Source organism: Bos taurus, chromosome 2 (genome assembly GCF_002263795.3).
Source record: "Bos taurus isolate L1 Dominette 01449 registration number 42190680 breed Hereford chromosome 2, ARS-UCD2.0, whole genome shotgun sequence".
Lineage (NCBI taxonomy): Eukaryota > Metazoa > Chordata > Mammalia > Artiodactyla > Bovidae > Bos > Bos taurus.
Genome location: NC_037329.1, coordinates 118,912,726 through 118,927,346, shown reverse-complemented (window position 1 = coordinate 118,927,346; position 14,621 = coordinate 118,912,726). Strand labels below are relative to the sequence as shown.

Genomic DNA, 14,621 nt, shown 5'->3' with positions numbered 1-14,621 from the left:
AAGTCACTCAGTCGTGTCCGACTCTTAGCGACCCCATGGACTGCAGCCTACCAGGCTCCTCCATCCATGGGATTCTCCAGGCAAGAGTACTGGAGTGGCGTGCCATTGCCTTCTCCGTGATTAAAGTCTACCCTCTCCAAATTCCTACATTTTAAATAATCGTCATGTTTTTATTTCTACACACCTTATACTGTTGCGGGGAAAAAAAATAACCCATGCTTGTATGCCACAGAGAAAAATAAAGGTAGGGGGGAGAAGGGAATAAAATTCCATTAAGTCTTTTCTGTTGTTACTTATCACCTAGGTGTGTCTCTTCCTCTGTCTCTCTTTTTTCCTTCAGTTTTCCAGGATATAGAAATGAAACTGTACATCAGAGATCAATTTCAGAGGGTTTTTCTTGCCCCCTTTTATCTTTTTATAATAATACATTAGCTCTTATGACTTCAACTAGGGCTCTTAATTCCTTCCACAAAATCCTTGAGGCCAAATGAATTTTGGAATTCAGAATTCACAGTTAACAGGTGCATACACCATTAACTATGCAATAACCTCAGTGGAGTATGGGGATAGTATCCCATAATTAACCAAATTAATATTTCTGAAGCAGCAAAATGACTGAATATTTTACTAAATGGGATAAAGGCTATAAACATGTTCATACAAGGTTAGATTTTACAGCCAAATGAGAGTTTAAAAACAAATAAAATTCTTAGTTTTTAGAGTTTTCTGGAATTGGAATTGCAGATAAAGGGCTCTGGACTTACATAATTTATCTGGACTGGCTCCTATTTTTTTCTTTAGTTCTGATTATTTCCCTATGTTCTCATCTTATCTCCAAATGACTTGCTATAATCTCAAACTTAATGTGACTAAAGTGAAAATTATCTTTCTTCTTTTTCAAGATATTCCTGGCAGTGCTATTATAATTTCCTCCTATCAACATAACAAATCATGTTTCTAGCTTCCTCCTCAATTTTATTAGCATAATTTTGTTCACGTTAGTTGCCTGTGCCTTATCTTTATATTACCACCAACACCTGTAGTGTCTAAATCCCCTCTTACTTAAGGCAACAGTATGTAATATAGATTTCTATTTACAAATGTGTTATACTGTAAAATGAACCTTATAAAAGTTGATGCTGATTTATTTTAGAACTGCAAAAGCTTATCAAACTTGGCCAAATATGATCCTACTTCCAAATGGGGTACCTGTCAGTGGTAGGAGAAGCTTCCTTGTAGCAGGTCTTAGGCTTGATGATATTGGGCAAGGATGAGCACTAGGTCCTATTCTTATACTTCAATATTTTTATCTGATGCTATGTATGTTACTTGCTATATACATGTTCAAGTAACTGCTGACAGTGGAGTTCATTTAATAAGAAAAACAGAAGTAGATTCTTCATAAAGAGTTTGGTTTTGGAGACAAAATAACTCTCAAGATCTGTAAAAGAACATTATTCTAGTTAAATGGTTCTGATCCTCTGGTATAACAGCTTTTTAAATTGGGTCTGTAATCACCCAAAAGGGTATACAGGTTCTTAGGCCTATGTTTGTGAGAGTAAGAAACCGGCAGAAGAAAAGCAAAGATGTACTGGAGTTAGTTCAACTAAGACCACAATATGTAGAGCTTAGTGAGCTTAAAGACAGCATTCTATAAAAGGATGTGATATAGATACGATTACATAAAAAACATTTCCTTTGGAAATTTCCATTGAGAATCTCATAAAATGTCTCAGAAATATCTCTTCTGGATTCCTTTAAGGAAAGGGTTATAGTCTTGATTAAATTAACATGCAACTTTTGATTTCAAGGCATTTTCACTTTATTTCATGGACTGGTTGTAACCTTGTGACTAGGACCCTGTAGCCTGGAGAACTTCTCTTCAAGCTTGTTAACAGTTGTTTCTTTTCAGCAATAACACATACCACCCTGAAAGAATATCTTTTTTTTTTTTTGCCTCACTGTGAAGCTTGCAGGATCTTAGTTCCCTGACCAGTTTCTCTGCAGTGGAAGTGTGGAGTCCTAATCACTGGATCACCAGGGAATTCCCAATCAATGTTGTCTTCTTAGCAATTATCAGATAAAAGAGAGATGATATGAACTATAGTCTACAAAGCTCTTGATCATATGCTTCAGAGCAGAAAACAACAAAATAGAACTTAAACTCTAAGGATTTATGAAACTTTAAGGATTTATGAACTGAGTAACAATTTCACTGTAAGGGGTAGTGTTTCCAGAAAGAACATTTGTTGTATAAAGTTTTGCTTTTTTGTCCTTGGGGTACACATTTAACTTTCCCCCATGCAATTTATATTAATGGCATAGGCTACCAGGTATAACTACATTTCAACATTCTGAATCAATACCAAAGATTCTGATACAATGTGAAGATGGAATTGTGTTCCACATATTCACATCAGCTAAGACTTGGTTCAACAAATGTTTAAGAATGATTACAAAATAATAATTATTCTAATTGCTGCATTCTTTTTAACTTTTTCTAAATATGCAAAAGTGTTACTTATTAGTACTTGGCCATTGTTGGTACACAGTTTATGGTTATAAAATCAAATCAATGAAATTCTACAGCAGAGGATGGGAAGATGGTAAAACATTTGTCATGTTCATAATACATAAACATGAAAGTAACAGACCAAAGTGAATAAATATCAGGGTATATTTCTGTTAGGGGAGATGCATTCCATGACCAAACTTCCTTCTTTAATGACATTACTCAGTTGGATAACTTCTAGCTAACAAAGATCAACAGACGATCAAAAGCAGACATAAAAGATGCAAAAACTACTCATATTATAACTGCTGTATTTAAAAACACAACCCAAAAAGAAACATGGTCTGTTTGAAAAGATGTTCTAGAGTAATATATTATTAAAACAGGATGCAAAGTTTGATTCTATTTCTGCAATAATCCAGTTTTTAGAAGTCTTAGAAGTGATTTTGAAAGAGTAGAACTGGATTAAAAAAAAACCCAAAAAACAGCAACAAAAATGATAGCAACTGCTCAGAAACTGAAATTTATTAAACAAAGTTTCACAGAATAATCAATGAATTCTAAAATTATTTTTCTCCTTCACCCTCCCTTGCCCCCTTCCCAGTCTATCTACTTTGCTGAAAATAAATCTACCTGATGAGCAAAAAGACAGTATACCAATGGCATTTTCTGTTGTCAATCTCTTTCACTGCTTCTCATACAGAAGCAGAAATAATACAAGCTTGTTAAATGCTCTAAGTTTAAATTAAGAATGAAAAGATCTGAAATTACTGCATAAACTATATACATCTATTACATTATGTCAAACATGGTAATTTTAGTATATGTAAATACGATCTATACATCATCTGTTTCTCAACAAAATGAGAAGTTCTGGCTGAGCTGCAAAGATACATTAGACACAAAAGTCTGAAATAAGGTCTGAGAGGAGAGCCCGTGAGATTTTAAAATAGATGCCTTGAAATCTGTTATGGAGTCACCCACATGGTCTATGTGAGGACTAGATGATAGAAGGATATGTGAAAAGGACTTGAATGGGGAAAGCTGGGCTTTAAATCAGTCCTCCTAACTCCAAGCCTAGAAATGGGCTTCAGAGAGACTACGCCGTGGGCTTAATATAATCAGCGGTCACTGTGCACTGACATCTGACACATGAAGTGAGAGGCATTTGCTATTGACTGAGGCACAAGCAATGCAAGAGGGAGGGAGAAGAAAAGGAAGGAGGGAGAGAGAGGAAGAGGCAAGCAAAGCTGCAATGAAAATCTATTACAATCTGACCTGCAGGAGGGCAAAATATGTAAGAGTTGTGGATAAAGTAAGTCAGTCTTCCTGGAGCCACTTGAAACCCCGCCCAAGGGGTCTCCAATGAAGGCAACGACATTGCTACAGAGAATCTGGATGAGCTCTTTTCTTAACTGAGACTGTATACACTATATAAAGTGACTGCAGAACTTTTTATTGCCTCAGAGGATGAATCAAAAAAGTCATGGACCACTGAGTTTGTATCATGTATTAGAGGAACAGGTCATCCCACTGAACAAACTTTAAAAGGACAGCAGAAGGCAGAAATTAAAGTTGATTTTTATGATTTTGCCAACCTATGAGTTCCAATTTTTCAAGTATGGCTATGCAGCTGAATTAACAAAGTGACCATTAATTTATAAAAAATGCATTCAAAGAATATTATATACTTAAAGCTTTCCCATTCTCCTACTTCTTTACTTCCTATGCATTGTGTTCACAATAGCTGAGGTAAAAATGTACTCAAGAGAAGATAAGCTACTAAAGAAAAGTCTGAACTAGTTCTCTCCTAGAGAATATTTTTGTCCGCTCACCTTTGGACAAGTGATTTCAGTCTGCTGGATCATGATGAGAGCCGAAGCTATGAGAGCTCCTTGCCTCACATAGTTCACAGGGTCATTTGTCATTGGTTCCAGCAAATTAATTGCTTCCTGAAAGCATAAAAAAAAACTTTTAATAAAGTTCAGGTGGCTAAATTTTCAAATTAGTTACTGTCTTTCTAACACAATATTTCCATCTAACATTGTATTCACAAGTTAATTTAAGACTATTTGGATGTAATGGTCAGAACTGAGCATGCTTTAAGTTTCAATATAACTGATGGTAAGTGAAAAGGAAGCTTAGAGAACAGGAGTGCCCCTGTTTTCAGGTAAAAGAGGTCAGGAAGAAAGTAAGAAAAAATGAGATTAATGTTTGATAAACAATATTATTTTCCAGGTGCAGTGGAAGATATTTTATATATTTATTACATATTCAGGATGAAGAGGGTATATTCATCCAAAATGTATAAAATACCTTCCACTAAAACAACAAGAGCAATAGAAAACAATCTTTATAAACAAAGAAACAGAAAGGTGAATTGCCAAAAATCACCTAAGTGTAGCAAACTCAGGCCAGTCTGACTCTGTATCCAACTTCTTTCAAATACTAGAGAAAGATAATATCTTAAGATGATTTTACAAAACCTAATTTAAAAAATTAATCAAATCTAAATCGAAACAAACAAAAAACAAACAGAACTCTGAAAACAAGATTTTACTTGCTAGTAGAATGGCAACACAAATTAAATCAAACAGGATTAGAACTGATTCCATGGTTACACTTTGAAAGACTATATATGGTGGAATTTTCCAAAATGTTTACCAGGATTTTCCCAATATTAAATTCTTCAGAATATCAGTTCTACGAAAACAGGATTCCTTGATTAAATAAGTTTGGGAACTCTAGCATACTATATATTAACCCCTCTTGCAGATTCAAAAATGTATCTAGCACATCAAGGGCTCCAGGAACGTATATATCATAACAAAAGGTTTAAGAAACCTAATTAAAGGAACCGCTAGTAAACAGACTCATAGATTTAGAGAACAAACTTATGTTTGCCAGGGGAGAAGGGTGGGGAAAGGGATAGTTAGGGAGTTTGAAATTGACATGCACACACTGCATATTTAAAATGAATAACCAACAAGGTCCTACTCCTTAGCACAGGGAACTCTCAATGTTATGTGGCAGCCTGGATGGGAAGGGAGTTTGGGGGAGAATGGATACATGTATATTTGTGGCTGAGTCCCTTTTCTGTCCACCTGAAACTATCACAACATTGTTAACTGGCTGTACTCCAAAATAAAATAAAAATTCAAAAAAAAAAAAAAGAGAAAGAAACCACTAGAGCTTTGTATATTTGACCAGGAAGTCTTTTGCTCTATTAAACACTCTGCAGGAGCTTTGTTTAGCACCTCTAACAAGGTCCTTAGGTAAGTATAAATCTGGAAGAACAGAAGAATGAGTTTATATGATTATCAAACTTATTTTAATACAGTATGTAATTTCTCAAATGTCCTTTGTTTCAAAGCCGGGTAAATGAATTGAATCCTTTTTTGGGGGTGGGGAGTAATGATTTCCTTACATGTCAATTTATTTACTAAAAAAAAAATCAAGAGTGATTAACAGATAAACATCACATAAGTACATTCTTTCTCACTTCCCTGTAAAATGTAGTGCTGTTGTTTAGAAGAATAAGTTTTTCAAATATTATTCATATATTGTTAATATTGTTTATGAAGTAGTCATGATAAAAATTTAACAAAATTTCCAACTTATGAGTTAGAAGACACTAACTTGGCCTTTAGAGTATGTGATATAACCTCAAAGACATATTTTAGAATAAACCGAGTGTTTCAGGTTTTTCAGAAAGAAAATTAAAGTGCCAAACTTCAGACAGATATTCATAAGTAGATCATATAAACTATCTAGAAATAAAGCAGACTTGTTTAGTAAAAGTAATGAAAAATGTTCATTGAATTAACTTGTCAGATGCTGTGTCTCAAAGAACATTTGCTCCTAGATACCATATTAAGTTCAGAATAATCTGGAAAGAAAAAAAATCTAATTTACATTTAACTTATGAAGTCTGACATAAATGTCTACTAAAGACCCGAGGGAGAAAATACTTTGCAAAACATTCAACTATATTTTTCCTTTATTTATAGAACAGATGTGTCTGGAAAAAAATGAAGGCCAATTTCTATAAACTGTATTTTTACACACAATGACTTTTCTAATAAAACTGAAGATACATTCTCATGTAAGAAATTCTCCTCCAAAAAAAGGAAAACATTTAAAAAAACAAAACTGTGAGGGCAGAAACCATGTCCAACTTGCTCCTCATCATATCCTTAAAATGATCTTCCCTCTATATTTCAATTGACAAATGTTTACTGAAACTCTACTATGTGTCAGGTCTGACTTTAGGTTTTAGCAGTGAATATTTGGTTCTCAGGGACCCTACATTTCAGTGGAGAGGAGACAGACAATAAATAAATAGGTCAAAATAAAAAGTAAAAAAAAAAAGACAAAGAAACCACTAGAGCTTTGTATATCCCAGCATTTGTTCATTGTATTTGACGAAGAACTCTTTTGCTCAATTAAGTCATAAAAATATGTCAGGTGATGCTAAGTGCTCTGAAGAAAAATAAAGCAGGGTAAGGAGACAGAATGGGAATACTGGAAGGGCATGTCTCTCTATAAATTTTTATACAATTCTTACCACACAGTGAAAATGCCTATTTTAATTTCTAGCTTCAATAATGTTTTATGTGACTAGGAAAAATTATTTGTATCCAATACTAACCCTCCTTATTAGAGAAAAAGTCAAGGAAGTTAAAATCTAATTTCTGGAATCAATCAATAAACCAAAAATTATACTTTACTTTAGTTTGGATAAGAAATGATTTCTAAAACATGGCTCCATTCTGATGTAAAGACTCTGGGGATATAACCATTTTCTTGTTCTCTCTTTCACACACAGACACACGCTTGTACGCTATTAAAAGAAAAAGTACACCTTTTGAGGAACTAGGCAAGATGTGTTTATGTGTGCTATGAAAGGCAAAATGTGATGATTATGTCATTGCTGTTGATCACGAATACCTGTTATTAAAACACTGGTGCATTTCTTTATGAATCTCATGAAAAACCGTTTTCAAATCATCAATGTGCCTAGCCCAGCTCTTTCTGTCACTTTTGAGGGCTTAACAAATACCATGTTACCTATTACGTTCTTGAGGAAAAAAACAGACAAACAGCAGTTAGGTATAAGGTTAAAACACACACACGAAAAATCAAACTGAATTGACCATGGTGGTCTCAAGAAGAACTTTGATTTCCACAATACTAATTATGCAAATTAAATATGTGAAATAACAATGTAAAATGGCCAGAGTAGTTCTTCAAAGAGAAAAATATTTTTTTTTTCTTTTTAAAGAAATCAACACTTTTCAAAAAATTCAACAGCATTGTTTCTACTAGAGCCACCCATATAATGTGGTTTGTTCTTAAACCGCTTTCAGCAATCCGGCACAGTAAAGTGGGGAAGTTCGGGAAAGCTTAGCTTGCGAGGCAAGTACAGATTATAGCACACTTGTATTTTTACAGCTGTTACATAAACTTTTCTGCTAGGAAAAACAGTCTGGCGCCAGGAAAGAGCTGCCTGCCTGGCTTTGGGCTTTACCTTGTTTCCTGTACCAGCACAGCAGATGCCCAGGGCCATGGCAGCTCCATAACGCACGTGAGGATTGTAACTCTCTGACAACAATGAAACAACGCTAGGGCACTGTTCAGGGGTCCTGATGAGAAACAGAGACATATTTTAAATCAAGATGGAACAACTTTAATCAATTTTGTGAAAGTTATGGGAAACAAGAGAGTTATATTCATCACAGAAGTTGCCGAATTAAAAATCTCCAACAGAATTCTAATATTGATATTAGAAATCTATCATCAACGTTCAGAGACTGTAAGCAAAGACAGGAAAGTATCAGGTGATCCCTCGACCACAGCTCTGCATCCCAGCATCTGTCATTCCTTGTCTCCTCCAGGGTGGGAAACAGTCATGGGTGGAGGGGGTGGGGGCAAACGCCGCTCTGCATCCTCTCATTACTCCTGCTTACTCTGGGTCTTGCTTCAGAAGACAAATGTCACATACAGAGACTCCAACATGATTCCAAATGATTTAAATCTTCCAGTTATTACTCTGATGGAATATTACATTGGTAAATAGGAGTCAGTTTGAAAAGAATTGATTTTTGTTTTTTGCCTTCAGCAATTATTTTTGTGTTGATAAGAAAAGAGAAGTTGTTCTTTTCTTATCTTCTTCATATTTGCAGCAAATAGAGAAAAGAGGACAACCCTGACAAATGAAGTATCTGATCTCCTCTCTGAAAGACTATCCTGTTAGGATGGTTACTTGTGAGGGGCAACCTGATGCGTATAATAACTGGAAGAGAGTGTAAGGGGGATTCTGAAAGGCTGGTGCTGATGTTGAACTAGGTCTGGTTACACAGGCTGTTCAGCTGTGACAATTCACCAAGCTGTAGGCTAATTATGCGCTCGTTTTTAGATGTATATTATACTTCAATAAAAACTTAAAAAAGAGACTATTCATATATTACATTTCAATAGAAAGTTAAAAAAAGTATCTTGTTGTGAATGAAAGCAGTTATTACATACAGACCAATTCAAACCTATAATTCTATGCTGAAACTGTCCTCTAGCCTCAAACCCCAATGAATGGTAAATTCAAATTTCCAATGAAGTAGAGCCAAATTTATGAAAACGTCTATAAAGGTGAATTTGTGGGGAGAGGCAAGACAGGGGTAGAGGATTAAGAGTACAAACTACCATGTATAAAGTAAATAAGCTATGAAGATACATTCTACAACACAGGGGATATAGCCAATATATTATGGTAACTATATATGGAACACAGTCTTTTAAAATTGTGAATCAGTATGTTGTACATCTAAGACTTATACAATATTATACATCAACCATACCTCAAAAAGGTGGGGTGGGGGGGAAGAACTTTGATGAAAGGGAAGGTTGGATTATTTACTAACTTTATTATTTTAAAAAAAAGTAACTCATACCCAAAAGTTCACTCAAAACAATGTAAAAACCAGTTGGATATCAAACCCAGGAAACTGATTATACCTAGGATTCTTGACATCCAGATCTCTTCACTGACTTTTCAGAGAGTTGGTGGTACAGAGAACACTCCGCCCACTTTGCCCCTTAGCTGCAGCAAGGACAGGACAGTCCAGGGAAAAGTGACTCACAAAGACTTTATCTGAAACGTATCAAAATCTTATTTTATGACTCTCCCCTTGTTAAAAGTATTATGCCTTAAAAAAAAGTATTAACTATTTCATGAGGTTTAGAAAAAAATTTGCCTGTGAACACAAACACAGACCTTTGTTTGGGAGCTTAATCAGAGAGCTTTACTTAGTTTATTACCATAATGACTGAGACAGGCTGTGAGGGCTAGAAACTCAAAAAAGCACATAAAAAAATCCTTATATGTCTCTCAGTCTAATAATAATTATTCCAACTCTGACACATTCTTCAGAAAATTTTTTAAGACAAGGAACGACAAACTCATTAATAAATTAGCTTAGACATTCAACTTCTTCAAGAGCAAAATAAAATAATGCAAGAGTGCTAAGTCGCTTCAGTCGTGTCTGACTCTATGCAACCCTATGGACTGTAGCCTGCCAAGTTCCTCTGTCCATGGGATTCTCCAGGCAAGCATATTGGAGTGGGTTGCCTTTTTCTTCTCCAGGGGATCTTCTTGACCCAGAGACTGAACCTGTGCCTCTTATGCCTCCTGCACTGGCAGGCGAATACTTTACCACTAGCGCCGCCTGGGAAGCCCCCAAATCATAATATTCTAGGTTTACTTTAATTTTTCGATAGGCAGCTCTCAAAGTACAAATGAATTTTTCCAAGCAATGATCGCAATGCAAACATTCACTGAAAGCAAAACTTCCTTATGTTAATCTTTATCCAAACACATACATACATGCTATTATTATTGTTTAGTTGCTAAGTCATGTCCAACTCTTGTGACCCCATTGACTGTAGCCCACCAGGCTCCTCTGTTCATGGGATTTCCCAGGCAAGAACATTAGAGGGGGTTGCCATTTCCTTCTCCAGGGGATCTTCGAGACCCAGGGATGGAACCTGTGTCTCCTGCATTGGCAGGAGGATTCTTTCCACACAGCCATCAGGGAACCCCACACACACATGCTGGTAAATATACAATTTTTAAAACTAAGCTAATAAATGAATAAATGACAAAATGATATCAATATAGTCAATATTTTGCAACATGTAATGAAATTAATGGATATCAGCATCATTATCAGACTGCTAACATCATGAAAAGAAAAACAACTAGACCTTATGCCTTATGCACACTGCCAGCCTCTCCTTAAATTTAAAAAAAAAAAAAAGAGAGAGAGAGAAAAGAAGAAATGAGTGAAAAACTGACTCTGAATTAGACCAAGTCTTTACATGTATCAATTTATAGGAAATACAGAAGAGCAAAAAACATGTTATATTACACAGAGATGCAATGAGGGTGGGGAGGGCTAGGCAAGATATGGAGGAAGAACCTGAAAATTAGTAGAAAATACACTAACTCTTTAATAACAGTTCATAAGACTTTCATTCAGTTGTTTTAGCTAATTCTGACATTCCTTGAATGTTAGTTTTTCTATGTAAACATTTATCTCTTAAGATAACATCATCAAATAATTTCTGTATCTTGTTTTAATGCCTTTGGATCAGTATAATTAAGTATTTAAATGACTAATCCCTAATCAGAAATAAAAGTTCATCTGTCTCCATGAACATTTCCTGCTCTATTTTTTGGCTAGTTTATAAAAGTTTAGAAAGTGAATATGAGATTTAGAGATTAAAAGAGGGGTGATAGTATACACTTTGAATTTTGTTTTCATCTCAATATAAAAAATATATAAAATATTATCAGAAAAATAACTGAAAAAGAAAACAGTTTCATCTCCAAAAGACAGTGTCCCTTGAGATTCTGGATCCTAAGCTACTGCTATTTGCAGTTTTTAAATTAGTTTTTACTGCAGTTTTTTACCATCAATTTAGTATTTAAAGAATTATCCATCTACTACATGTAAAGTACCATAAGGAAAACAAAACCACACAGACCCTGCCTCAAACCTTATGATTTTAGTCCTATCTTTAATATTTCTTTTTTATCATCTTAGTGTATTTTGAAAAACTAAAAATTATTATAGTTTTAGATAAGCTTGTGGTATGTTTCCAAACAGATTAATTGCTTTCAGGTGATGCCAAAATGGAATGAAATCTTCTCAAAGAGGTGAGAAGAAAGTAGATTCATAAGATTTATATAAAGAAATTGCTACTTCACTATAAGAAGTGAAAGTGAAAGTCACTCAGTTGTGTCCGACTCTTTGCGACCCCATGGACTATACAGTCCATGGAATTCTCCAGGCCAGAATACTGGAGTGGGTAGCCTTTCCCTTCTCCAGGGGATCTTCCCAACCCAGGAATCAAACCCAGGTCTCCCACATTGGAGGCAGATTTTTTATCAGCTGAGCCACAAGGGAAGCCCAACAATACTGGAGTGGGTAGCCTATCCCTTCTCCATGGGATCTTCCCAACCCAGGAATCAAACCAGGGTCTCCTGCACTGCAGGCAGATTCTTTACCAACTGAGCTATCAGGGAAGCCCGTGATAAGCAACAAAGCTCTTAAAAATCTCAGAGTGCATTTCTGAACCTAGAGTAACATTCAAAAAGTTACAGCATTATCAGCATGTTTCTGAGCCCTGCCCTTTAAATGAGTAAACTAAGAAATGAAAAATTCACTAGAGGGGGCTCAACAGCAGAACAGGCAGAGATAATATCATCTTTCTTAGGTTAATTGAGAATTGAAGTTAGGTTGGCTGAGACAATCCAATCTGAGGAGTAGAAAAAGAAAAGAATGAAGAAATGCGAACACAGCCTAAGAGACCTGTGGGCATCACAAAACATACAAACATATGCATAATAGGAGTCCCAATGGGAGAAGAAAAAGAGAAGGCTGAAAGAATACTTAAAGAAATAACAGACAGAAACATCCCAAATTTTGATGAAAGACTAGAAACTTAACAAACTCCAAGCAGGATAAACTCAGAGAATGGTACACAAAAAAGACAAAGACTACACTCTAGTAGGAGACAGACAATAATAAGTGATAAAGTAAGTAAAAAGCTGAAGCTCTATGAATAACAAAAAAACTAAATCATGGTAAAGGGCCTTGGAAGAGCCAAGAGAATGGGGCATTTTGCACCATTCATTGGTGCAGTCAGGGCACCTTCAGTGATGAAGTGACATTTAAGCTAAGACAAGAAGGCAGTGAAGAAGTGAGCCAAGTAGCTACCCAGAGGAAGAATACAGGTAGTGGAAACAGCTCATGCAAGTGCCCTGTGGCAGAATGACACCCAGCATGTTCGAGGAGGGGCAAAGACACCAAGAGTTTGACGGTAGTGAAGAGGGAAGAGCAGATGAAAAGAGCGGCAGGTTATAGGAAACGGGCTTTTACTATGAGTGAAATGAAGGGCTATCAGGATTCTAAGCGAAGGAATGATATGATCTGACTTGTTTAAAAACAGTCATTTTGGCTGCTCTACTGAGACAAGAGGTAAAGGTAGAAAAAAGGCCAATTAAGAGGCTACCTCAGAAATCTGGTTAAGATATAATAACCAGATATAATAAGATATAATAACCAGTGACTTGGAAAAGGTTGTAGTCATGAACATAGAGGGGAAAAGTTTGAAATTTGTCACCTGATGTGAAGAGCCAACTCATTAGAAAAGACTCTGATACGAGGGCAGTAGGAGAAGGAGACAACAGAGGACGAGATGGTTGGACGGCATCAATGACTCAATGGACATAAGTTTGAGCAAGCTCAGGGAGATGGTGAAGGACAGGGAAGCCTGGCATGCTGCAGTCCATGGGGTCGCAAAGAGTTGGACACAACTAAGCAACTGAACAACAAAGAGTTATTTTAGTAGAGTGCTGGGGATAAAAATCTGATTGCAAGGTTACAGACTAGGTAGGTAGTAAGAAGGAAAGTGGAGTAAAAGTCGCTCAGTTGTGTCCAACTCTTTGCGACCCCATGGACTATACAGTCCATGGAATTCTCCAGGCCAGAATCCTGGAGTGAGTAGCCTTTCCCTTCTCCAGGGGATCTTCCCAACCCAGGAATCAAACCAGGTTCTCCTGCATTGCAGGCAGATTCTTTATCAACTGAGCTATCAGGTAAGCCCAGTAAGAAGGAAAAAGGATAGGCAATTATCTAAAGTCAAATGATGAAGGAAAGAGACTGAAGGGATAAAGAAAGGTTTTATTTTTCATTAAGTGGTAAACCTGAGCACGTCTGCAAGAAAGAAGTTAAAGCTGAGAAAACGAATATTTAAGGCATGGATTCTATGTGTGAAAAAGATACTTTATTTAGCAAGATTGCAAATAATATCATAAAGAGTTGGGATTAAGAACTTAGGTAGAAGTTAGTTATGGAAAAGAGGGATGACAACATGATCCCAAAGAATAGGATGGATGGAAAGACATTTTAAGAAGTTAAAAGCTGACTGAGCTTTCAGATTGGTTTAAGCCTTTCATGAAAATAAGCGGTAAATTCAGTCATCAGGGGAATATGAGCACAAAGAGTCTAAGGAGAACAGACTAAGTCTAAAACAGCTACTCTTACTAAAGTTCAGTTATTTCACTGATCTCATCAAAAAAGAATGAATAAGAAAGAAATTTTTAAAAAAATGTCAAGATGTTTTTGGGCTGCAGTGCAGGCCCTGTTGAAGCGAGCTAGTCTTACCTCTACCATACCTATATTGTGAGTGAGTGAGTGGAGTCGCTCAGTCGTGTCTTTGCGACCCCATGGACTGCAGCCCACCAGGCTCCTCCGTCCGTGGGATTCTCCAGGCAAGAGCACTGGAGTGGGGTGCCACTGCCTTCACTATCAGTATACTGTTTCCACCCTTTTTGCCCCCCACCTCCCTCCTCTTCTTTCAACCTGGCTTCCTGTCCTCCCTTTGAAATCTTTGAAGACCTGAGAGATTTTCATTTACTCTGTTAGTACTTGGATCTGAAGTTATGTGTCTCTATAGGAGGTTTTCTGAGAGACTGTAATCTTGTATTTAAGAGAGTGTCTGATTAGGAGAATCAGATTGGAGCATCTGATTAGAGAAGGAAATGGCA

General features: G+C 36.2%; 1 protein-coding gene across 2 annotated transcripts in view; it reads right to left on the bottom strand.

The window, feature by feature from the left end:
* The window catches only part of PSMD1 (proteasome 26S subunit, non-ATPase 1), an 81,434-nt gene that overhangs the window by 19,263 nt on the left and 47,550 nt on the right, over positions 1-14,621 (bottom strand). For both annotated transcript variants that reach the window (NM_001101077.2, XM_059893056.1), the window contains 2 exon segments: positions 4,348-4,464; positions 8,043-8,157. In NM_001101077.2, coding sequence (NP_001094547.1) covers positions 4,348-4,464; positions 8,043-8,157 — 232 coding nt within the window.